The 25,244-nt window shown below is 37.7% G+C and overlaps 1 protein-coding gene across 1 annotated transcript in view; it reads right to left on the bottom strand.

The window, feature by feature from the left end:
• LOC126092046 (protein unc-80 homolog) overlaps window positions 1-25,244 on the bottom strand; it is a 1,190,994-nt gene that overhangs the window by 725,140 nt on the left and 440,610 nt on the right. The window contains exons 13-15 of the mRNA XM_049907452.1: window positions 20,414-20,608; window positions 5,455-5,643; window positions 1,019-1,166 (exon numbers count right to left, since the gene is read on the bottom strand). Coding sequence (XP_049763409.1) covers window positions 1,019-1,166; window positions 5,455-5,643; window positions 20,414-20,608 — 532 coding nt within the window. The remainder of the gene's footprint in view (window positions 1-1,018; window positions 1,167-5,454; window positions 5,644-20,413; window positions 20,609-25,244) is intronic.

Here is a 25,244-nt window from a genome sequence, read left to right as displayed (position 1 = left end):
ATACTTCGTTTTGAAAAAAAAGGAGAAGAGACAGAAATTTCTCTAACTGAAGGTACTGGCGGGCTTCTTAATGACCAGCTGGTCAGTAGTACCCAATTTTTTCCTTTGTTGCACAGTGTGGCATTATGATTTTTGTACTGTGATTACTTTCATGCTTTTAGTTATTTTGGTTATATTTTATGTACAACCATTTGTAACCTTTGGGAATCCTTTGTTCTTGTGACAACATTTGTTTCATTGTATTTCTAAATTTTAGTTTCTTTTAATTTGTGATGATTTGGAATTTTTATCCTACATGCTAGCATGTATTTTAATTAAAGTGCTACCTAGTCACTTTTACTCATTGTCTGCAGCCACTACTTCTGATAGTCTTCCACCCAGATTAGTTGAAGTTTTACTAACAATGGCACCTAGTAGTGTTGTACTGCCCTACTAGCGTGGGCAACATGGTTTTCCTCTGCACTTAAGTTTCAATGTGGCTATCTATTAGACCGTTTAGTAACATGATATCTAGGTCATTTGATATATGTGTGGCTCGACACTGTTCTTCACCTAGACGTTCTGATTACTTTAGGCTTTATATCTGCCTTCATACTTTTATCCCCCGTTTTTATCCTGTTAAGATTTTATATATGGTTTTGTTCCAGTGTATGTTGTTCAATGCTTCTTCCTTTATGTGGTTTGTTACCATTTTTCTGACTAACTCCCCTACCAGCCAGTGATACGCAATGCTTTGATAGCCTTTAGTGAGTGTTAACTTGCCTTTTTACATATTTTAAAAAGTTTATTGTAGCATAGAACCAGCCCCTTAACTTGTAATGTTGTAACATTACATCCCAGCTTTTCTTTCAGCAAATATTAGGAAGCCTTCACCACGTAAAACACATTATTTGTAATTAACATCCATAGAGTATCCTCACTATGATCTATGGAATGAAAAAATATATAAATAGGTCTGTCCAGACTGATTGTTCATAAGAATGTTGTGGTCTAAAGCATATGAAATTAAGATACCTACGTGATCAAACAAGGACTTTGATTCATCGCGACCAATCTTTTCTAACGTTTTTTCAGATTTTGACAACAATTTTGTTTCAACAAATGCTTTCAAATCTGCCATCTTCTTCTTCTTTTTTACTTTTTCACTAGCTCGCCTGACGTGAGGACTTTGCTCATCAACTTGTTTCCGACCAAAGTATGGTGATTCTGGAATGTTCAATTATACAACCACTAATCAATTTGTTTACCGCTCTTAATTTACACATGTAATATATACAACACATATCGATATCACTGACATTAACATTTTTGCAATTCGAACAAAATCAACTACGATTGTTATAGCAAGTTATTGTTGTGATATTCATCTACAATTATAGTTACCAAATAATATGCAAAAAATATTACATAGAAAAATTATGGTTTTATAAGTAGTAGGTCACTAAACTATGGCACAGGTAACAATAACATCAATAGTTTTGAAATGAGATATTCTCTCATATGGCAAACAAAGGGAAAGAGACAGAAGAAAATCACCCATGGGACTGGGGCCAGGACGACACAACCACAGATAATTAATAGCCAAATTCTAGCATTTAGCAAAATGTTTATAGCTAGCATGTGCCGGTGTGTGCATGCATGCGAGGCTCACTCATATTTTTCCGACTTTCTATACATTTATCATACCTGTATCTTGTCCCAAATGAGTGAGTAAGCTAAAATTTTGCACATATCTTTTCTTAGACAACTCCAATGATATTCACAGTGACATTAAAATAGAAAATGTCTACTCATGTCATTTCTTTCAGATAGACTGTTTTCTTTTTTTAAATATTTCATTAACAATCACTTGTAGACATCATTTAATGGGAATTAACATGAGTTTTCATTAATTTAATTAATGTGTAATATTAAGATTTGCTGTTATTACATTAGTGTGAAAAATCATCAAATATTCTCTATGCAAAATTATGTAACTTGCTTTTTTTGTGTAAATATCTTTAGAGAAACTTACTGGACTTATATCACTATTATTATTTGAAGAATTAATTTTGTCATATGTGTATTTTTTATAATGTTATGTGGATGGTTTACTTATTTTGTAACCCATGTAACCCAAGATGAAGTTGTCTTGAACAATTATCTTTCAATAATGATTTTTCAATTTCTATTTCATACCATTTGTTGTGCTGGTGTGACGGGTCTTCTGTAGCATGTTCTTTATAGACAAACAAAATGGCACCAACCTCTTCTGGTAGTCATTACAGAATAAAGAAAACATTTTGATGTTTCTCCAGTACACTACATTTTCAATCAAATCACTAGAGCCCACTATCTTCAAATTGATAACTTTTAAACATTTTCTTCTACAATCTGAGAGACACAAAGCTTGCGATGAAGGAAAGCGCAACATTAGTAATTCAAAAAGTTTCAAATTTTTGGTAAAATTCCTACTAGAAACACTGACTAACTATGATACTTTCAGGTAATTGATGGACAATTATATTTATTACACTGGTAGCTCATAAACAGGTGAGAAAAGAGAAAGATAAGAATTTCCTAATGTTTCAATGCCAAAAATTACAGCAAGTCTTCCTGTTTGGTGTATATCCAAATGGAAAAACTTGCCACTCATCAGCTTTTGTTACATTAAAAACAAAGGTTTCACCAACAAAAACAGAAGAAAGCAGTGATGCTGGTAACCTATCGCTGTTTCATAAAGATTAGCAACAACTGTTCCAGCAAGGTGACATACTTTGCACAATGTTTGCTCCCATTCTCTCTCAAGTTGTTGGTAGGTGCAATATTGGCTATGGAAATGGGGTTTACATATTAACGGCACATTTAAGAGATGATACTGAACACCCGGCAATGAATCTGTATACAAAAATGAGTCTCTCCAATAGAAGTTTAGTGAATTATCATTAAACACATAATTTTCCACATTTTTCATGAAGTTTTGGAAAATTTAAATCAGAATGGTGTATAATTAAAGCTGTTGCGGCCTTCATGTATCTCTATAATTCGTTTAGATAAAACAGGATATAGTGTAGATGTGGAAGGATATGCCACTTTTGAATGGAATTAATCACTATTTATAATATGAACTATATTTCAATGTTTTGTGGTTAATTCAACAGTTATCCAATTGAGTACAAATTTTGAACACACTGTTCTTTTTATATTAGTGAAGGTTTAAGTTATATGAGGTGCAAAATTTTGCCTTTGTGAGGAATAACTATAGCTAAGGTCCATCCAATATGAATATGTCAATTGTGAAGGAGTTCTTTACCTGAAAGTGTTGCAAGTTGTTAACTCCAAGGTGTCTGGGAACAAGAATTCAGATGTTTTGAAACAGTCACTGAAGTTGGGCATGGTGTACTCAGCTGTGTGTTCTGTCACTGGGTAGTCAAATTTGCTCTTGACAACAGTTTTGTGGTGGCAATTATTCGGCACACTGATGATTGGTGGTTTATATATGACATAACTCCTTTCACAAGTGGGCCTGCTATAAAAGACTATGTATGTGTGTGACAGCACTAGCACAGGACATGCTGAGTGGACACACAGGACAAATCTTGCACTTTAATTTTCCCCAGGGATATGATCCAGATGGTATGGAAATAGAAGTAAGTACACACGAGGATGGATCAAGATATTTCATAGATAGGGTGGGCCACAGAATACCATTTTCGGAGAGGTGTGGACGATAGAGGGAGTATGTTTTTCATTTTTGGGTCTGATGACAGTTAGTCACAGCCCTTGAGAAGGAAGTAGTTAATGTGGTCCAGTTAATAACATACTGGGTAACAGATTCTTGCTCATAACTGTTGATGCTAATTAATGTACATCAACATCTCACATACTCATGGCTTTACTTCTTCTTATTCACATCCTCTAATCAAACAACTCTCCAGTCACCTTACAGGAATTCCTTACCTCAAACTTGGCCACACCCTCCTTTAATAGACTCCTTCTCAAGAACACAAACCTTTTGGCTGAGGAAAGTGCAGCTACCCACAACATTCAAGTGGATCCTGACTTAATCATACTCCCTGTAGACAAAAGCTCCACCTCTATCATGATGAACCACAGTGACTGACTCACTGAAGGAGTTCAACAGCTGCCTGACTCTTATGCCTATGAGACCTGTCACTCTGGTTCCATCTGAAACATCCAGCACAACTTCCAGCCACTACTCCTTTTACTAGGTCCAATAAAGAACCTCTCCTCCAGATCCATCTTGTTCTACTGGATACCCCACTGTAACTTGTTACTGTGCACTCACAGAAATAATTTTGGTTCTTTTTGACCAACACCCTCATCTCACTGCCTGCAGCCAAGTGCCAAATATCAAAGGTCTAAAAAACCCCTTCATCTCCTCTCAACCATCTCTTCCTGATTACTACTTGGATACTTGCCTGTCATTGTTGAAGCTACCTTCTGTACATCAATATCCCATATCTCAATGCCTTGGCAACCTCTCCTAGTGACCACCCAACTCTAAATTCAGCACCATTTCTTTATATATATGAACTATTACATCTTTATCATTTCCATAGCATGGCCAGGGGCACTCACATGGAACTTTATCTGCTTGTCTGTCATGAGCTATCAAGAAAAAACCTTCCTTGTCATCCAGTTGCTTCTTCAGTTCATTGATGATATCTTCATTACGTGGACCCAGAACCATGACACTCTACCCTTATTCCTCAAAAACAGAAAGCCCCGGTTGAAATATCAACACTATTATGACAAGGACAGACTGATACTCACTGTACAGATAACAGGTTGGGTTGCAAACAGGCGCAATGAAAAGACTGTTACATATATGCTTTCAGCCACAGCCTTCTTCAGGAAAGAAAAGAAACCACACACATTTTTACATAAGCAACCACACCTCACACATACATGACTGATCTCCCCTGGCCGCTGTGGCCAGAATGTGAAGAAGGCTTTGGGTGAAAGCCAGGTGTGCAACAGTCTTTTAACTGTGCCTATCAGCATCTGGATGTGTCACCCTTTTCATAATATCCTCATTCCTCCACTGGCTCAACGTTTTCTTCCTATCCTATTACTCAGTCTTCCTCAATCCAGCATGCAACCTTCCTGGATGTTGACTTCCACCACTCTGACAGTCCCATAACAAGGTCTTGCTTAACTTGTCAATGACCTCTCATCAATTGTACATTGAATGTTAAACCCCAGTCTTCAAACAATGGAACATCTATGATGAAATAACAACAATATGGAATGGATAGTCAGGCCTTAGCTCCTGGAGACAGTGGTAATATGCATCAAGAGTTGCTGTTATGTGAACCTCCCCAGAGTAGGAGATGCAAATGAGCACACATCTGGGACTTGAATAATTTAACCACTTTCTTCAAATGCTTAAATGCAATTAATTAACAACCTGCACAGTGAGTCAATATTTCTACATCATTATTATAATACTAACTTTTTTCCTCACCTGTCAGCAGAGACACATCTTTTATATCAGGAACTTCTATTAAATCTTTTGATTCTCTCTTTTTGAGTTCTGGACTTTGGTACAGAGATACTTCAATTTTGGGTATTGGCAAGGAGTTGCTTCTTTTTCTTGGCTGTTGATGAGATGAAGAATCTTCAGCGATTGCTTTCAGTCTGTTAAAATAGAAAATTAGTGGAACTGAGTCAGGTAATATATTTTACCTCTAATGTGTACACTTTTCTTGTGTGCTTTTATATTATTATTGTGCTTTAAAATTGTATATACATGCATGTAAAAGTCTCCAAAATTATCATTTTCACACTTACACAAAAATCCCTTGCAGGATATTTTGATTTGCACAACTCAATGAAAATATTTCTTAAACTTGCAATACTAAAAGTGCAAGAGAAGGAAAGACAATAAATATTATAATATAAATACAGTAAATGGGGACAGGCAAGCACACATTTGTAGATGAATGGTGGATGGTGCAAAGGCACACTTAAAAAGCAAATAAACAACTTTTTGAGCTTTAATTCTTCATATTGCTTTAATACAAAAGACACACAAAAAGATCAAATAAACTCACATCCCAGTTTTCACTTTCCATCCAACTTCAATACAAACACCACACTTCATCTTCATACATGCATTCATTCATGTGTCATTCATTCATTGTATTTCAAGATATCATCAAGATGGAAAGGTTTGAGCAATGTGATATGATTCATGGTACACATTAATAAAAAAAGGAATCTTTAAAACCACATTAACAATAAACTATCATTACTCTGCTTAATACTATTTATGCAAGCTAAATGTAATTAAGTAAATCAGCAGAAAAGTTGCTACTTTGTATAAGTCTTCTGTTTATCTGCATCTGGTAACATAATACGTACAAGTATACCATTATATTTTTCAAAGAAAATAGTTACCAATGGTACTTCTACAACATCAGACACCTATTAACAACATACTACTTCTTTACAGTGAAATAACTATTTGTCACGTAGATAACAGGAATTCTCAGTCACTGAATACAATTAATCAAAGATCTCATAATTTTGGCTAATGAGGTAAGTTCTCAATTGGTAGGGAATCTAAACTTCTTGATTTGTATCTGAGAGGAACCTGTTGAACCTTTGAACCTGAGTACATGGTTGCCTCTGACTTCTATACATTGAGAAAAAGTGACATGAAAACTATTTTTATGTGTTCTACTGTTGTGCAAGAGCTATTTTCTGGAAGCTTAAATTGTTTTTGCTTTATTCTTTGAGTGACTTTTTTGTGCACACTGCATTTCTTTCATTCTTTTAATAACTGAGTGGAAGATTTCAGCCTTTTATACTACACATCTCTGAATTATTACCACACAATACATAAACAAACACCGTCTGTTGAGAAGATGTGTTTGTGTGTGTGTGTGTGTGTGTGTGTGTGTGTGTGTGTGTGTGTGTGTGTGTTTTTAAATGAGATTAAGCACTACCCACATTCCCTGTAAAAAAAAAAAGATGGTAGTCAGTGTCAGTTTTTATGTGTAATATACATCTTGAAATTTTCATTATTATAATATCTACGAGGGACATTCAGAAATGATTTACAATAGTGGGTTTTGTACCTTATTTATTAATGAACTGTAGTCAGTGTTGATGAAATCTCTCCATATTCATTCCACTGATATTAATATACCACTGCCACCAACCTGGCATACTCATTGCTGCGTCATAGAGCCACTGTTGGGGATACTATATACTCACTCATAGGTACCTGCCTGAAATTCTTTGTTCTTGTTGAGTCTTTCACCTCACAGCACATCCATCATGTTATCAAATGAAACATAATTAGATGGACCGAGATTCAGTGAATACAGTGAGTGTAGCACAACAATGAATGCCGGTGATGTCAACTCTATTGTCATGGCTTTGCTGGCATGAGGCCACACATTGTCAGGGTGGAAGGGCCACTTTCAAATATTTTCGCTGTTGCCTTTCCTGAATCCTGCATCTCAATCAGTGGTCATCAAACTGCAGACCTTGGGCAGCATGTGTGCCACATTAAGTATCTGTGCAGTCTGCTGTTCTCAGATGTATTTACAGTAATTTGCATCAAGCAATTAACAGCTCAATCCAAAAATGTAAATTAAAGTAAGAGCTTCTTAAGACTGTAGTTTTCCATCACAGTAACAAACAACAATGCTTACAGAGACATTAATATTGTTGTGGTTGTTGTTGTTGTGGTCTTCAGTCTGAGGACTGGTTTGGGTCAGCTATCCCTGCTACTGTATCCTGCACAAGCATCTTCATCTCTGACTAACTACTGCAACCTACATCCCTCTGAATCTGCTTATTGTATTCCTATCTTGGCCTTCCTCTATGATTTTTATCTCCAACACTTCCCTCCGATGCTAAATTAGTGGTCCCTTGAGGTCTCAGAAAGTGTTTTATGAACTGATCCCTTCTTCTAGTCAGGTTGTGCACAAATTTCTATTGAGTATCTCCTCATTAGTTACATGATTTACCCATCTATGGTTCTTCATTCTTCTGTAGAACCACATTTCAAAAGTTTCTATTCACTTCTTGTGAATAAACTGTTTATCATCCACATTTCACCTGCATACATGGCTACACTTCATACAAACTTTTTCAGAAAAAGACTTCCTGACACTGAAATCTATATTCAATTTAACAAACTTCTCTTCTTCAGAAACGCTTTCCTTTCCACTGCCAGTCTACATTTTGTATCTTCTCTACTCCGACCAACATCAGTTATTTTGCTCCCCAAATAGCAAAACTCATTTACTACTTTAAGTGTCTCATTTCCTAATCTAATTACCCAAGCATCAATTAATTTAATTGGACTACATTCCATTATCCTCATTTTGCTTTTGTTGATCTTCATCTGATATCCTCCTTTCAAGACACTGTCCATTTTGTGCTACTGCTCTTCCAGGTCCCTTGCTGTCTCTGACAGAATTACAATGTTATTGACAAACCTCAAAGTTGTTAGTCCTACTCAATTTTTTCTTGCTTTTTCAATACACAGATTGAATAACATGGCAGTAGGCTACAACTTTGTTTCACTCCCTTCCCAACCACTGCTTCCCTTTCATGCCCTTCAACTTTTATACCGGCCATCTGGTTTCTGTATAATTGTAAACAGCCTTTTGCTCCCTGTTTTTTACCCCTGCCACCATTAGAATTTGAAAGTGAGCATTCCAGTCAACATTGTCAAAATTTTCTCTTAGTCTACAAACAGAATAAATGTATGTTTGCCTTCCCTTAACCTATCTTTTCTGACAAGTCATGGGGTTAGTATTGCCTAGCGCATTCATACATTTCTCTGGAATCCAAACTGGTCTCCCCTGAGGTCAACTTCTACCAGCTTTGCCATTCTTCTGTAAAGAATTCGCCTTAGTATTTTGCAACCATGACTTATTAAACTGATAGTTCAGTAATTTCCACACCTGTCAACCCCTGCCTTTTTTGGAATTGGAATTATTATATTCTTCTTGAAGTCTGAGAGTATTTCACCTGTCTCATACATCCTGCTTACCAGATGGAAGAGTTTTGTCCTGGCTGGCTCTCCCAAGGGTATCAGTAGTTCTAACGGAAAGTTCATCTACTCCTGGGGCCTTGTTTTGACTTAAGTATTTCAGTGCTCTGTCAAATTCTCCATGCAGTATCATATCTCCCATCTCATCTTCATCTACGTCCTCTTCCATTTCCATAATATTGTCCTCAAGTTCATCTCCCTTGTATAGACCTCCCATATACTCTATCCACCTTTCTGTTTTCCCTTCTTTGCTTGGGACTGGTTTTCCATCTGAGCTCTTGGTATTCATACAGGTGGTTCTCTTTTCTCCAAAGGTCTATCTAATTTTCCTGTAGGCGGCATCTATCTTTGCCCAAGTGAAATATGCATCTAAATCCTTACATTTGTTCTCTAGCCATTCCTGGTTAGCCATTTTGCACTTCCTGTCACCCTCATTTTTTAGACATTTGTTTCCCATTCACCTGCTTCATTTACCACATTTCTATGTTTTCTTCTTTCATCAATTAAATTTAATGTCTCTTGCATTACCCAAGGACTTCTATTAACCCTCTTCTTTTTACGTACTTGATCCTCTGCTGGCTTCACTATTTCATCTCTCAAAGCTAAGCATTATTCTTATAATGTATTCCTTTCCACTGTTCTTATCAATCATGCCCTAACGCTCCCTCTGAAACTCTCTACAATCTCTGGTTCTTTCAGTTTATCCAGGTTCCATCTCCTTAAATTCCTACCTTTTTGCAGTTTCTTCAGTTTTAATCTACAGTTCATAACCAATAAATTGTGGTCAGAGTCCACATCTGCCCCTTAATAATTAATCTGTAATCTTCCAGTGTCTCCAGGTCTCTTCCACATATACAATCTTCTTTCATGATTCTTAAACTGTTACCTACGATAAAATTAGGCTCTGTGCAAAATTCTATCAGGAGGCTTCCTCTTTCATTCCTTTCTCCCAGTTCATATATGCCTATTATCTATCATTAATTTTTTTTACTTTCTTTTATCTCATCATACATTTCTCCAGTCTCTTCATCATCTGCATAGCTAGTTGGCATATAAACTTGTACTACTGTGAAGGGTGTGGTCTTCATGTTCTATCTTGACTATAATAATGTGTTCACTATGCTGTTCATAGTAGCTTATCCATGTTCCTATTTTTTTGTTCATTACTAAAGCTACTCCCACATTATCCCTATTTGGTTTGTATTCATAAAACTATACACACCTGACATGAAGGCCTGTTCCTCCTGCCACCAAACTTCACTAACTCCCACTATATCAAACTTTAATCTATTCACTACCCTTCTTACATTTTCTAACCTAACAGCTCAATTAAGGGATCTGACATTCCACACTCCAATCTATAGAACGTCAGTTCTGTTTCTCCTGATAATGACATCCTCAAGAGTAGTTTCTGCCCAGATATCTGAGTGGGAACTATTTTACATCTGGAATATTTTACCCAGGAGGATACTGTCATCATTTAACCATCCAGCATAACTGCATGCCCTCAGAAAAAAAATTAAGGATGCAGTTTCCTCTTGCTTTCAGCCTTTCACAATACCAGCAGAGGAAGACTGTTTTGGTTGAAGTTGAAAGGTCAGATCAGTCAATCGTCCAGACTGTTGCCCCTGCAACTACTGAAAAGACTGCTGCCTGTCTTTAGGAACCAAACTTTTGTCTGAGCTCTCAACAGATCTCCATTGTGATTGCACCTATGGTATGGTTGTCTGTATCGCTGAGGCACACAAGCCTCCCCAGCAATGGCAGGCTCATGGTTCATAGGGGCATTAATTGTAAAATGAGCTAAATTTTAATTGACACTGGTGAATTTAGTCATGAGCTAAGATGGCCACTTACCTCAGGGGCAGAGAAATTAGTAGCATGACCACTACTGGGTTAGAGTGTAATAGAACATTTGTCATGCCAAAAAAAAGAAATGCATAATTTTATAATTAAGTTACGTAATTCTTATAAAAAAGGGACAATTAAGGTTATGAACCCAAGAAAGACATTTAATATTACACAGAATTATAGTGCATTATATGCCACACCAACTATGGAACTATTTTAGTATATAGGGGAATATGCATCAAACTTTATCAAGTATAGAAAGTGTGAACTGTTTTTTGTTGACTATTGTACAATAAATACAAAGTGTTTTAAAAGGTGAGACTTCGTCATGGAACATACCATTCTCTGATAGTTAAGGCAGAATAGAAAACTGCCCATACAACTGCATTCAAAATGGACTGATTAGCAACAAGACCTTGCATATGGTTTGTCATTGCAAACAGAAATGTTCCACCAACACAATTGTTTGTTTATAGATTAACTTTATGCTTTCTGATTTCAGTAATCACCCTACAAGGAATGAGCTATATAGCACACCTGTAGTCCCTAACTGGCCATTACCTTTCTGCTGAATCTATTTCAAATTTTAGATTGATCAAAGAGACTTTAGCTGCAGTGTCGTGGAGCCTCAAGGGATTAACAATACTGGATTATTTGTTTTAAGATCTATGAGACCTTCAGCAGTGTATCATACAGGCATACTAAGACAGCACCTGCTATTGAATATCATTCTGTGTGGAATAAACATACCACGTTCTATGAATTACTAGATAAACTTTTATATGGGTGAGAATTTTTATGAGCAGCGACATTTTCTATTCAAGCCAGATAATGGTTTTTTCCCGTGAGCTCTAAATGTATTTAATAATTTTCACTGAGATCTGGAACTCACTCAGAGGCTAAGCTAGCCATAAATGCTGATAGTTGATTGACTCCTCTAGTTATGAGTGATTTCCAGCAGAGCAGTTGTGTGTTCTAGTCAGGTACAGATACCATTACAGTTCAAATTGATGAATGCTCATAGATATTTGAAAGAGGCATTTCAATTTCTTCCAGAACTGACACTACATGAACATGCACAATGTATACTGATCAGCAGCCATGATGTAAACCGCACAACTCATTTATATATAATTATAATTGTTGTTGTTGTTGGGGTCTTCAGTCCTGAGACTGGTTTGATGCAGCTCTCCATGCTACTCTATCTTGTGCAAGCTTCTTCGTCTCCCAGTAACTACTGCAACCTACATCCTTCTGAATCTGCTTATTGTATTCATCTCTTGGTCTGTTATTAATCATTCAATCGCACATACAACACAATACTCTGTCAGGCAATTATCTCAAATAGACAACAGTTGACACAAAGTGTTCCAAATGTTGCCAATTTTTAACAAACAGTACTTGGGGGTTGGTGGCCAACTTATTGTGCCCTCACAATAGCGAGTCTATTAGGGGCCTCATAACATACTAATTTATGTGTGTTACGGATTAATAATAATATTGATGCACAGGCAGCCTGAGGTGTTGCTTCCCCCCCCCCCCCCCCCCCCCCCCCCCCCAATATCAGTACTGGTTCTCCAGCATAAAAGAAGATCTGCTATTGACAGTTGTTCCTTTTTGAAGCCAGTCCATTAGCTTATGCAAGTGCCCTAAAGACAGAGATCACCTGCTTGCCTGCAGATGGAGGAGTATCAAATTTCTTAGGCCAGAGACTCCCAGGATGTTTCCGCTGCATGGACTGGACTTTCATCTCAAGTGGAGACATCACAGTTTGTCACCAGTCACTAGTTTCTCCAAAAAAAATCTTGACCTTCATTCTTCATTTCCAATAGTTGATGATATCATCATTAATAATTGAGTGAAGGGTTGGGCGTCCAAGGCATGTCTGCTATTCCATATAATCAAACATTATGTGCACATCAGCCATAACCAACTGAGACACAGTCTCAATGTTCATTGGAGACCACAATGTCAATGGATGACCAGTACTCACCATCCTGCATGCAGATTCCCTTCCACTAGCCAACCCAATAATCCAGTTGCTTTCTTGCACTTTCTTGCACAGGAGCTTCTTGAACACAGTTAAACATTTATGAATAACAGTTGTTCCTACTCCTTCCTTTCACAAAAACCATGTAGTCCATCTTTGTCCAATCACCTCCAATCTTATCCATAGCTTTCTCTACTTAACAACAAAGAAGTGCTGTCCGTTCATCGTACACACTATTCACAACTGCCATCTAGTCTCTTCTCATGTACTAGAATCAGCTCATCTCCTGTGAGAGGATGTGAACATATTCAGGTGATACTTGGAAAGCAGTAGAATTGTAAATCATTTCCAAATGCCTCTCATACATGAAAAAAGTTATTTACATGCACAGAAATAAATTGAAATTAAAATAGATGAACCAGGACAGACTTTTTAATTGTATCTTGTTATTGATTATTCTTAATTCCATGCACATTACATGTCTCAGGTCATGCCTGCAGATGAACTGTGAGGCAAAAGCTCCTGCTTCAAACTGATGCCTAAAAAACAACTGTTAACTGTCAAAAGAATCAAAAAGTATTTGTTTAAACTACATATTGTATGAGTTTTCATATATAGCTAACTGCAGTTATCAAGTCAATTGTATTCTTTTACTGTGTTCAGGAGAGATGTCTATCTGTTAATGAAAATAAATCTGAAATGATAGTAATAAAACACAAAGAAAATTGTTGTGATGCAATTATTCTTTATACATATAAAACGATTCAGATGGTCACACACAATTGGAGGAGGTCCAAGACCTCTCACTGAAAGAGTCTGCTGAGTAATTAACGAAAAAGTGAATGAAACTTGTTTGTCCTCAAATCAAAAATGGAATATGATGTAAGTAGTGAAATCATTTATCTGATAATCTTAACTCAGTATGTTGAGCAAACGAGAACTGTGTGATCAGATAATGTGAATAATGGCTACGACATATTCCCATACAATATTAAGCACAGATGCATCTGACTAGTGGAAGTAGGTTACTGTTCTTCTCTGCCACTGTGTGTCTCGTGGTGCTTACAGGTATTTGAATTTTCTGTGTAGGCGTCACATGAATGTCTCACTCAGTATCAATTTGTGGTAAAGAAGTATATAACAATACAAGTCAGCTTCAGCACAAGTATGGCTACACCAATACAAGTAAGCTTCAGCATGGGCATGGCCACAACAAAGTGGCCTACTTCCTGCCATTTATAGTGTAGCTCTGCCCATAATAGTGGTCAGCATTTAAATTTATCTCCACAGGACAGAACAGAAGGTGGTTCAGAATCCTCTTGCTATTATGTTGCCAGGTCCATATTTTGAGGGCCACTATGCAGCTGAGAATGCAATTAATTTTAATTTGGCACAAAACTGATGTGAACACTACATACCATCACCACAAGAAGCAATTTTAGTTACACTATTTACTTTGTGCTAAAACAAGCAAATGGATGGATAGAGATAGAGAGAGAGAGAGAGAGAGAGAGAGAGAAGTGCAGCCAGACAGATATGTCAGTCTTCATACTGTTACCATTACACTTAACTGAAATATGGCTTTTGTGATAGAAAGAGACTTTACTGCTCTAATAAATCAATTACGTATTTTAGCCATATGGGACAAAGTAAACAAATAAGTTAAAGGGAGCTTTGAATGAAGCAAAAGAACATAGTATGATAAGTATTACGAGTTCACTGAATAAACTATACAGTGGAACATTGATTTCACATTCTCTGACTTTATATTTTCCACAATTGTACTACATTAATTCATAGCCCCAGTTAAAAACCAATAAGATCAATGCTAAATATTCCCCAATTTTACATTTCTTTCTAATAAGGTTTACCTCCATTCTAATTTCCTACTCACTGTCTTAGTTGACTTCATTCCGTTTCCTTCCTATTGACACTGGATGTGATTGAACAAGTTATAAGTGGCTCAAAAGACAGATAGTTTGCACCACAGGTGGTGGTGGAATTAAGGGAATATTTTAAGCCATTGTGGAGAGGGAAGATGTGAGAGAGGAAATGCTGACATAATCCTCATTCGGTGTTGCAAACATGAATTACAACATTTAGCTGCACCGCATAATTGTGATACAACTGCAAAGTGTTCCGGACTGAGCCACCAAGTGACAAAGCGGCCCAGCCACCACCTTTTGTTTTGCCATTTTTAACTCAGTCTCATCTTTTGCATGTACTTCCAACATGCTATATTCAGCAAAAATATAAATTGTAAACCTTTTAAATTCAAAAACAGAGTCTCGAAGAATATGCTTGGCCATAATCAAGGAGATGTTGCCCATTTTTGGCCAGTGAACACTTATTGGCTGGAGACTAGTTAACTCACCCAACAGCCAGTACAGCCACCACACTACACTAATACACGTAACATGAGCTCGCCTATTATATGTTTGGAGAGGGAGAGTCGCCCTCCAATGAAGGGAGTGCAGGAAGGGGGGAAAGCATTTTGTGAAGTGCTGAAAATATACTTCTTGTGCAGATGATGTGCCATGACAGAATGTCAGACAGCAATAGAACAAAGGTCTTGGAAAAGCACATTTCAAAGACTTTCATGCTCAAATTTGACATAACACAGTTGCAACACCAACATACACTACTTATGCACATACGTACTTTGCACCACACACAGTAGATCATAAAGATTGGTAGTAGTGATAGAGGGCATGAAGCAAACCTTTAGCACCTGAGCTTTCTTTCAAATTTACACTTTACACAGTGTGCAGAAATTCACAGAGCGGACTTCTAATAAGCTTGTATGTCAACTGGGGAAGCAAATTAATTTTTTCATATATCTGTTTCTCTCATCAAGCCTAAAATAACGCTTTTAAGGGGGTGAGCTTAGGAAGTGCATCTTCCAACAAAAGAAATGGTGACAAAGTTTGTCATCAAGCAGATTTCCAGATTTATGCTTATGTTTAACCATTTAGCTGCTGTGATGCTTTTGGTTTAATTCAACATGTTCAGCAATTTGTGCTTTTTTCTGGGTGAGCACAAAAGATGATCTCTGAAAAATGCATGTTTTGAATGTATGATATGTTGTTGCAGCAAGTTGGAAAATAGCGTGATTACCTTGTATCTAGACACCAATTTCAATTTTTTTTTATGAATTTTTACTTGTTGTTATACATCTGTGATTTTTTAAGAACTGATGAAATTCGTTACTACAAATTATTATATAAACATTGTATAGTATATTTAATTTCCTTAGGCAGATTTTATACAAAGTATTGGAGAGGATTGCAATTTTTGATCATATATGCCAATTACATGTGTTTTTTCTCATATTTTGGGGGGGTTTCAAAATTTTCCTCAATTCTGTATTTTCCTCAATCCTGCATTTCTTAAGTCTGGACTGAACAGAAACAAAACATAGAAGTTTCACTGTAATATCAACTGAATAAGCCTGACATAAGCAAATGACAGAAAAATCGTTAATGAGTAAGCATGGAAGGTACATGGACCTGCAGTGCAAAACATTAATTTGAGCAGTCTTAAAAGAGAACAGTGTAAGGTAAGTGAAATAATGTCCATGTAGTGTGTGTCTTGAGGGATCGATATTACCAAGTTTCTAGCCTAGAACTGCTGACAGGTTCCCTCTCCAATGGCTTCAAGGATCAACAAAATTTTTTTTTTCATTACTTCATATAATTATTATCCAAATTTAAAATGCTGTCATAATATACTCAATAACAGGTATAAACTAATGTTAAATGCTTAATACAGAAAGACAAGTATTACAGTTAGAAACTGTGTGTATCTCTTGAGGCAGCAAAACTCACAGCACATCAATCACCCAGACTATATTTACCCACTATTTGAAAGCAAGAGCATATAGTAACTTCCAACAAATTTTACATATAATTTCAAACTTTTACAAAAATTTTTCTCACTGACACACCTGACAAAATGATGAATGCAAAAATGTTCATCGCTTACTAAATTTTTGCTGTTCATGCATTAAAACTCAGTTTTAATGTATTACTTCTTTACAATCAACTATACACAAAACAGTTTGCAGACATTATCCATGTATGAGGTCTGTTCTAAAATTTTGGGATTTTGTTCATAAAATTTTTCTACATTTATCTTTTGCTTACTGTACATGGTATCCTTCAAAATACTCTCCTCCACAACACCGTTCCCACTTCCAGAAGCAGTCTTGGTATGCCTCTTGCTGGATCGTGTGAAGTGCTGTCTGCAGTTTTCTTTTATCTTCTCTATCGATGCAAATGTTCATCCTTTCCATGGGGTTTTCTATGTCGGAAATAAAAAAAGTCCACAGAGGCCAGGCCTGGAGAGCACGGGGCACAATGATTTAGTTTTTTTGTACAATAGTCACACACCAACATGGATGAATGTATGTATGGGTGCATTATGAGATGCAAGAGCCATGAACTGCTCTCCCACATTTCAGGCTGTTTCCTTCTCACATTTTCTCAGAAGCATCACAATACATCCAGATAGTACCATCGATTAACAGTTGGTCCCTGTGGCACAAATTCATGATTAGCTAATCCTTCAAAGTCAAAGAAAACTATCAGCATGGCTTTGACATTTGACCAGACCTGCTGAGCTTTTTCTGATCTTGACTCATGAGCCTTAGGACAAACTTAAGGCTTAAGCACCCATCACCATAGGCTTCCTGCATAATTTGGTATGTCTCTATAGAGGTTTCCTTGAGTTTCTTGCAAAATTTAATGCAGGCGCATTGCTCCTCTAACACTACCACCTGGAAATTTCAGGCTGTTTCGTTCTCACATTTTCTCAGAGGCATCACAACACATCCAGATAGTACCATTGATTAACAGTTCGTCCCTGTGCCACAAATTAATGATTAGCTAATCCTTCAAAGTCAAAGAAAACTATCAGCATGGCTTTGACATTTAACCTGCCAAGCTTTTTCTGGTCTTTGAGGACTTTCTGGTGTTGACTCATGAGCTGTAGGACAAACTTGGTGGTCATGATATGTATTCCAAGATGCTGTGTCAGGATTTCATGATATGATCCAACTGAAATATTACATGCTTCTGCAATCTTCAATTTGTGCACACAATTTTGTTGACGTTCCTTAAATAAGCTTTGTCAGTAGACATTGAAGGATGTCCAGAATGAGGGTCATCTTTAACTTCAATCTAACCATTTTTAAACTGTATGAATCATTCATGACACAGAGGCTTGAACACTCATCACCATAGCCTTCCTGCAAGATTTGGTATGTCTCTATAAAGGTTTTCTTGAGTGTCACACAAAATTTAATGCAGGCGCATTGCTCTCCTAACTCTACCATCTGGAAATTCACAAACTGTGTATCGGAATGTTCTACTCAATACAGCACTGAACAATAACTAACAGACATACAACACTGAAACTTCTAGCAGTTACACATTAAACACAGGTATGTGCAGGGATGCCAACCGAATTTAGCTTCAACACACCATTGGTGCAAAATTATAAATGTTCCGGAATATTTTAACAGGCCTTGTTTACCATGTTAAAATAGACTATTTCTTCCAACATTTCATAACGAGAGCAATTAGCAACTTCCAAAAACTTTACACATAATTCCAAATCTTTTTTAAACATTTTCTTGCTTTCAGGCTTAATGTCAAATATTTTACAGATTAACTCATTTATAATGTTATTGGACATCTGAAGCTGTTGTATACATGGGAGTTCAGCTCCTTAAAGACTCAGACATCTACTGGTAGTATAAGAAAAGAAAGAGCAGAAAATGAATTAATAGCAATCTAGTAAGATTAGTAACAAATAATTTTATATAGCTCCACTTATGAATCTCCTGACATGATAACCATAATTTTACATGATAATCGCTTGACAGCATATAATGATCCCAAATTCAAATAGGAAAAGTCACAAGACTCCTTGTACTTAAAAAATTAAACAAATAATAAAAATAAAAATACAATAAATAAAATAATAATAATAATATTAAGAATAATAATAAACAGAGACATCTGTGTTGCCAAATAACACGTATCTTGTATACCATTGTTAAACATTTTACAAATACTATTTAATCCCTCCCTTTACATATATGAGATGGTGCTGTTCTTATATAAAAAATCAGCACACACTACACTCTCTCTGTTTTGACCACAACTACAGCACTCGGCACAGACATAACTTTAAACTCCTGGCTCACCATTTAAAACTCTATGCCTAAACACCATAATATATGGGGTTAAAAATTTACAATAAAATAAAAAGCAGTAATATATTTAATACGGTGCATGGTGTCTTGAAAAAATTACTTTATGCTTCTGGTGGGAATGTGTTGTTATTTTATTGAAGAACTCGTTGAGACATTTAGACAGATAATTTGGATGGCCATTCAGGCATTTGTTGTCAACAGTGCACAACTTTTCTATCCCTTCCGTACCTGGTGACAAATTAGGACTGTAAGGAGTGCAACTTTCTGTTTGAATTGTAGGGTTACTACAGCAGTATGGCTTTTGACTGTTGTTCCCAGAGACATGAAGTACTATGGCTTCCTGAAATGAGGCACCATGCCAACAAGTCTCAGCCAATATGTGGCAGAGCTTTTTGCAGATTTACAAATAGGACAATCACAACTGTGATTATGCTGAAAAATGTTCAGTAACATATATAGTACCTGTACCAAACACTTTTGGATATTCATAATATGTTCTGAAAAAATTCTAAATTCTGAAAGAATGTATGATCGAAGTGCACCTAAATGCTTATTTACTCTTTTCTGCACAAGACTGATATTTTTTGATACTTACATAAGACATGTTTGGCACTTATTTTACATGAAAAACCCACAGTTTAAATTAAGTCTCATTCACACGTAACAGAAAAAACTGGACGATTGAAACAGAAAAATAAACTTTCTTATAAAAAATGATAAGATTAAGTTAAGATTTAAAGTAGTGAATTTGATGTTACCAGCAAGGCCGTCAAAAACAGATGACAGACACACACACACAAATGGTGTTGGTGGGAAGGATCCATATGGCACCAACCCTACCAAACAGATTAAACCTACGACCAATGTCGAACCCCGGCTGACTCAGTTCACTCTTCCATCCAACTGTGATCCACCTCCATTGCCCCCAAATCATCCCCTATTAACTTCCCAGAATTTCTTAACCTCTGGTTTCACAGGTAGCCCTGCCTTTGATTATGTTTGTCACTGGACTGGAGTAGGTGGTGGTGGGAGGATGTATGGGACAGGTCTTGCATCTAGGTCATTGAAATGAAGGATGTCGTGTTGGGCAGCATGTTCTGCCACAGGATGGTCCACTTGTTTCTTGGCCACATATTTTCTAAGAGTTTACAGTCACACATTATAATTAGTTCTTGTTTTTCATTCTCTTCTCTTTTCAGCATTAACATTATGGTTCTGTTGACATTTAGTTTCAGCTTGCACAGTCCTGAAGCTTCAGAATAAATTATACTGAAGTAAAAGAAGCAATAAGCTGCTCTCTACATATAGTACCAGTCTCTATGTGACTAACCTGTGATAGTAGAACTGCAAAGCCCAGTAGACACCCTCTTCCTGCCATTGGGATATGAACAAGCAACGCAAGACAGATACATCAAGAAAAGTTGCTGCACACAAGTCAGCAGGTCCGTTCATAATACTCGCAGCAGCAGGACCAGGTTTAGGATAGCTTCTTCCACTTCCCAAGGACTCTCTGTCAGTGGATGAACTGGAAAAGAATTGTTATTTACAAACATAATGATCACACCAAAACAGTTGTAATATGTTAAGTTTACAGACCAATTTCCTCTTCCTGTCCCACTTCCCATATACATGACTACTTAGTGTGATTTTGTATAAAGTTGGAAGTTTATTTCACATTCATTAATGGGAAGATAGATATCAGTACATGTTGAATTTTTTGCCTGTATGTACATTGTCTACAGCATAATTACTTTTACAGTCAGTGGCATTTTTGTCAGGTTTGTTGCTTGATCCTACAATCAACATGACAAAATATTTCATAGGTCCTGCTGGGTGCCAGATGCTGCTGCTGAGTGTTACTGGACCAGAGAGAATGCCCCTACATATGTTACATAACTTACATGTTGCTTGTATCAGAAGCTATCAGCACTGCCCCTGAAGCAATGTGAACATGCAGTACCACCACTAGGGACTTCTTTTAACATCCAATGCTTAAGTAAAACATTGATGTTACTGGACATGTAAATGACAACTGTAGTGGAAATTCTACACTGATATGAACTGTGAACTGTGTGATCAAAGACACTGAGAAATCGAAGTGACTCAATCATAAAATCTGTCAAGCCTTTCAGAATACATATTTTCTCCACCCAGGAGATGTGGAGTGAGAACTCATTACCAGATATAGTATGCACCTAACTGGGAAGGCAAAAACTTTTATTTGGGTGTAAAAACATAGAAAGGTTAAGGCTAGCATACTGAATACAGCAATGGCTGTTTCAACCTGCCACTGCAAATGAATGCAGAAGAAACAGCCCCCACCAGTGTCCAATAAGGTGGATGGATGGAAAACAGCAACCCTCATCGCCTGACTGACTTTTTATTAGAAAGCAGAACAAAAAGGAAGCCTATGTGTTAAACAGAGTCAGGACCTTAATTAAGATAAATTATGCTTCAGAAATAACTAGAAGTTGTAGAAATAGTAAACAAAACAAAACCAGCTTTATCCCACTTCAAATAATGCACCATAATGTTCATTCTCTTATCAATAAATTATAAGAATTAGAAATAATACTGGGTTTTGACCCAAAGCACTGAGTTTTTAAAACCCACAAATTGAAGAGATGAATTACTGTTCATGACAAAGAGTTTCAGTTTTCTCCCTACCCACCAACAAAAAAACCTCTATGAATTGTAAAATAGCATTAGAACAAATTTTTATTAAAAAAACAAACTCCCTATACAGTAGTAAAGTAATAAATATGGGCTACAGTGATTATGAGGCTCTATTATTAATACTGGAAGTATGCTCAAGAAAAAAGCCACCTATCAAAATGAGAGAACACAGGGATCTAAGTGATGGTAATATAACAGACCTTAACTACTTATTAAACTGGAAACAGAGGATGAAGTGCATAACTTTTATGGAATATGTGATTATTATTTACATGTAACTTTTTCCAATCAAGCAACATAAATAAAATAAGCTGGAATCAAAATTTGGATTATAACTGGTATAAAAATCTCCAGTGCAAAGAAAAGATTTCTGCATTCATATAAAAAACACAATTCTATACCATTAGAAATGAAAAAAAAATATATACACACACACACACACACACACACACACACACACACACACACACACACACACACAGGGTGTTTCAAAAATGACCGGTATATTTGAAACGGCAATAAAAACTAAACGAGCAGCGATAGAACTACACCGTTTGTTGCAATATGCTTGGGACAACAGTACATTTTCAGGCGGACAAACTTTCGAAATTACAGTAGTTACAATTTTCAACAACAGATGGCGCTGCAAGTGATGTGAACGATATAGAAGACAACGCAGTCTGTGGGTGCGCCATTCTGTACGTCGTCTTTCTGCTGTAAGCGTGTGCTGTTCACAACGTGCAAGTGTGCTGTAGACAACATGGTTTATTCCTTAGAACAGAGGATTTTTCTGGTGTTGGAATTCCACCGCCTAGAACACAGTGTTGTTGCAACAAGACGAAGTTTTCAACGGAGGTTTAATGTAACCAAAGGACCGAAAAGCGGTACAATAAATGATCTGTTTGAAAAATTTCAACGGACTGGGAATGTGACGGATGAACGTGCTGGAAAGGTAGGGCAACCACAGAGGGCAATGCGCAGCTAGTGGAGCAGGTGATCCAACAGCGGCCTCGGGTTTCCGTTCGCTGTGTTGCAGCTGCGGTCCAAATGACACCAACGTCCACGTATTGTCTCATGCGCCAGAGTTTACACCTCTATCCATACAAAATTCAAACGCGGCAACCCCTCAGCACCGCTACCATTGCTGCACGAGAGACATTCGCTAACGATATAGTGCACAGGACTGATGACGGCGATATGCATGTGGGCAGCATTTGGTTTACTGACGAAGCTTATTTTTACCTGGACGGCTTCGTCAATAAACAGAACTGGCGCATATGGGGAACCGAAAAGCCCCATGTTGCAGTCCGATCGTCCCTGCATCCTCAAAAAGTACTGGTCTGGGCCGTCATTTCTTCCAAAGGAATCATTGGCCCATTTTTCAGATCCGAAACGATTACTGCATCATGCTATCTGGACATTCTTTGTGAATTTGTGGCGGTACAAACTGCCTTAGACGACACTGTGAACACCTCGTGGTTTATGCAAGATGGTGCCCGGCCACATCGCATGGCCGACGTCTTTAATTTCCTGAATGAATATTTCGATGATCGTGTGATTGCTTTGGGCTATCTGAAACATACAGGAGGCGGCGTGGATTGGCCTCCCTATTCGCCAGACATGAACCCCTGTGACTTCTTTCTGTGGGACCACTTGAAAGACCAGGTGTACCGCCAGAATCCAGAAACAATTGAACAGCTGAAGCAGTACATCTCATCTGCATGTGAAGCCATTCCGCCAGACACATTGTCAAAGGTTTCGGGTAATTTCATTCAGAGACTACGCCATATTATTGCTACGCATGGTGGATATGTGGAAAATATCGTACCATAGAGTTACCCAGACCGCAGCGCCATCTGTTGTTGAAAATTGTAACTACTGTAATTTCGAAAGTTTGTCTGCCTGAAAATGTACTGTTGTCCCAAGCATATTGCAACAAACGGTGTATTTCTATCGCTGTTCGTTTAGTTTTTATTGCCGTTTCAAATATACCGGTCATTTTTGAAACACCCTATATATATAATAGAGGCAAACATTCCACGTGGGAAAAATATATTTAAAAAGAAAGTGGTGAGACTTACCAAACAAAAGCGCTGGCAGGTCGATAGACACACAAACAAACACAACCATACACACAAAATTCTAGCTTTCGCAACCAACGGTTGCCTCGTCAGGAAAGAGGGTAGGAGAAGGAAAGACAAAAGGATATGGGTTTTAAGGGAGAGGGTAAGGAGTCATTCCAATCCCGGGAGCGGAAAGACTTACCTTAGGGGGAAAAAAGGACAGGTATACACTCGCACACACACACATATCCATCCGCATATACACAGACACAAGCAGACATTTGTAAAGGCAAAGAGTTTGGGCAGAGATGTCAGTCAGGACGGAAGTACAGAGGCAAAGATGATGTTGAAAGACAGGTGAGGTATGAGCGGCGGCAGATTGAAATTAGAAATTAGCGGAGATTGAGGCCTGGCGGATAGCGAGAAGAGAGGATATGCTGAAGGGCAAGTTCCCATCTCCGGAGTTCTGACAGGTTGGTGTTAGTGGGAAGTATCCAGATAACCCGGATGGTGTAACACTGTGCCAAGATGTGCTGGCCGTGCACCAAGGCATGTTTAGCCACAGGGTGATCCTCATTACCAACAAACACTGTCTGCCTGTGTCCATTCATGCGAATGGACAGTTTGTTGCTGGTCATTCCCACATAGAATGCTTCACAGTGTAGGCAGGTCAGTTGGTAAATCACGTGGGTGCTTTCACACGTGGCTCTGCCTTTGATCGTGTACACCTTCCGGGTTACAGGACTGGAATAGGTGGTGGTGGGAGGGTGCACACACACATATCAATCCACACATATACAGACACAAGCAGACATATTTAAAGACCATATGTCTGCTTGTGTCTGTATATGTGTGGATGGATATGTGTGTGTGTGTGCGAGTGTATATCCATCCTTTTTTCCCCCTAAGGTAAGTCTTTCCGCTCCCGGGACTGGAATGACTCCTTACCCTCTCCCTTAAAACCCACATCCTTTCGTCTTTCCCTCTCCTTCCCTCTTTCCTGATGAGGCAACAGTTTGTTGCGAAAGCTTGAATTTTGTGTGTATGTTTGTGTTCGTTTGTGTGTCTGTCGACCTGCCAGCACTTTCATTTGGTAAGTCACTGTGTGCGAGTGTATACCTGTCCTTTTTTCCCCCTAAGGTAAGTCTTTCCGCTCCCGGGATTGGAATGACTCCTTACCCTCTCCCTTAAAACCAAAATCCTTTCGTCTTTCCCTCTCCTTCCCTCTTTCCTGATGAGGCAACCGTTGGTTGCGAAAGCTAGAATTTTGTGTGTATGTTTGTGTGTCTATCGACGTGCCAGCGCTTTCATTTGGTAAGTCACATCATCTTTGTTTATTGGTGCACGACCAGCACATCTTGGCGCAGTGTTACACCGTCCGGGTTATCTGGATACTTCCTACTAACACCAACCTATCCGAAC

Source organism: Schistocerca cancellata, chromosome 7 (assembly GCF_023864275.1).
Source record: "Schistocerca cancellata isolate TAMUIC-IGC-003103 chromosome 7, iqSchCanc2.1, whole genome shotgun sequence".
NCBI lineage: Eukaryota > Metazoa > Arthropoda > Insecta > Orthoptera > Acrididae > Schistocerca > Schistocerca cancellata.
The sequence above is the reverse complement of the archived record's forward strand: the minus strand, read 5'-3'. Positions and strand labels throughout refer to the sequence as shown.